Source organism: Lepidothrix coronata, unplaced genomic scaffold (genome assembly GCF_001604755.1).
Source record: "Lepidothrix coronata isolate B3197 unplaced genomic scaffold, Lepidothrix_coronata-1.0 Scaffold268, whole genome shotgun sequence".
Classification (NCBI taxonomy): domain Eukaryota; kingdom Metazoa; phylum Chordata; class Aves; order Passeriformes; family Pipridae; genus Lepidothrix; species Lepidothrix coronata.
In genome coordinates, this window is record NW_016690448.1 from 285,124 (window position 1) to 286,991 (window position 1,868).

The 1,868-nt window shown below is 57.3% G+C and overlaps 1 protein-coding gene across 1 annotated transcript in view; it reads right to left on the reverse strand.

Annotated features, from left to right (window-relative positions):
• The window catches only part of WDR73 (WD repeat domain 73), a 14,708-nt gene that overhangs the window by 2,271 nt on the left and 10,569 nt on the right, over nucleotides 1-1,868 (reverse strand). The window contains exons 2-5 of the mRNA XM_017835984.1: nucleotides 1,707-1,859; nucleotides 1,407-1,495; nucleotides 768-835; nucleotides 310-474 (exon numbers count right to left, since the gene is read on the reverse strand). Coding sequence (XP_017691473.1) covers nucleotides 310-474; nucleotides 768-835; nucleotides 1,407-1,495; nucleotides 1,707-1,859 — 475 coding nt within the window. The remainder of the gene's footprint in view (nucleotides 1-309; nucleotides 475-767; nucleotides 836-1,406; nucleotides 1,496-1,706; nucleotides 1,860-1,868) is intronic.

Genomic DNA, 1,868 nt, shown 5'->3' on the forward strand with positions numbered 1-1,868 from the left:
GGAGGGACAGGACACAAGGAATGGATTCCCACTGACAGAGGGCAGGGTTAGATGGGATATTGGGAAGGAATTCCTGGCTGTGTGGGTGGTGAGGCCCTGGCACAGGTTGGCCAGAGAAGCTGTGGCTGCCCCATCCCTGCAAGTTGGACAGGGCTTGGAGCAACCTGTTCTAGTGGAAGGTGCCCCTGCCCATGGAACCCTCTGGCACACACCTGAAAGCACCTGCTCAGTGGAACATTTGCTACTCAAGCTTGCTTTGCCCAACCCTCCCAGCTCCAAACGATCAGACATTAGGCTTGCTTCGAATACCTGCTGTGTAGACATTTTTCCTCAGCTCCAGCTCTGTGATTTGGACGCTGTCCAGCGTTGAGCCATGAAGGACCCAGGGGGCTCTGGCCGAAATGGTGGCAATTTTCGCCCAGGGCTGCCCCGTGGCATTTTCTGTGGCTATGGTGCTCACAGATTTAATAACATCTGCCAGGAAGAGACAGAAACAGCTGTAGGACACATGGGGAGCCAAGAAACCCAGCAGATTAGGCTGCTTCACAACGACGCCTCACACAGCTAAAAGTGACCTACTAAACCAATAAGAAATCTTATCATGCCTGACCCCCCCTCCAGGATAAATTCCCTCTTTCCCGCACATCCAGCATGGACTGACAATAAGCAGAACAAACTGCATGGCGAGCTGTGAAGGGGGAGCTGGAGATGTTTGATGCAACGACTACACTGAGAAACCCCGTGAGCTCAGAAACACGTCCCCTTACCAGAGTCCTCTGCTGACACCTGCCAGACCTGGAGGGAGCTGTCGGGGGGGCCACTTGTCACCAGTAAGCTGAGGAAACAGGAAGGGTCTCACAAACCTCCTCAGGAGCAGAGAACAGTCTCGTTTACCCCAAACAAGACTAACTGGTCTGCTCCTCCTGTGAGCAGGAGCTTTGCCTCTGCTTGGAGCAGAGCAGGGGCTGGAAGGACCATAATCTTGTGCAGGGTGTTCCACACAGCCCAGGCAAACACAGCCCCAGGCAAAGGGCCTTTATGAGGATATTTTATGGGGATATGATTAGGAGTGGCTGAGGGAGCTGGGGGGGCTCAGCCTGGAGACAAGGAGGCTCAGGGGGGACCTTCTGGCTCTGCAACCCCCTGACAGAAGGGGGGAGCCAGGGAGGGGTCGGGCTCTGCCCCCAGGGAACAAGGGACAGGATGAGAGGGAATGGCCTCAAGTTGTGTCAGGGGAGGTTCAGGTTGGATATTAGGGAAACTAATTAGGGAAACTGGGTATTCCCTACCCAGACTCGAGCTGCTCTCAGGGTCGGCAGCCCTGACCAGCTAGGTAGGGAAGCAGGTCTCAGTGGATAACTCCCCTTCCACCTCCAGTACTCCCTGGAAGGACCTGGAGGCCATACCTGGTGTCTGGCACATGTTTCAGGCTGTACACCGGGCGCTTTGAAAATCCACCACACTCCACCTTGAAGTCTCTCTCTGGACACAGGCCCTAGAGGGCAGAGGCAAAGCCACTTCTTCACACACAGTGGTGTACAACTTGGGCTCGGTTACCATGAGAAAAGGCAGAGACACGAGACACACTCTCAGTCCCTGGCCATGCCCCTGTCAGAGCAACAGGGAGCAGTGAAGGCCACCAAGCCCTGGTCCCTGAGGACACCAGGAGGGCAGAGAGGTCTGGTGCCCCCTGGCTGCACACCCACCTGTGCCTCCTTCGCCTGCAGCGCCGGCGGTGGGATCAGCTGCAGGATCTCGTTCCCACCGGACTGTCCGTACCCGGCCACACAGACACCTTGGGGGTGGGCACGGCGGGTCAGGGACACAGCGGGGGCTGAGCCCTGCCCGGCCCTCCCTCCCTCCCTCCC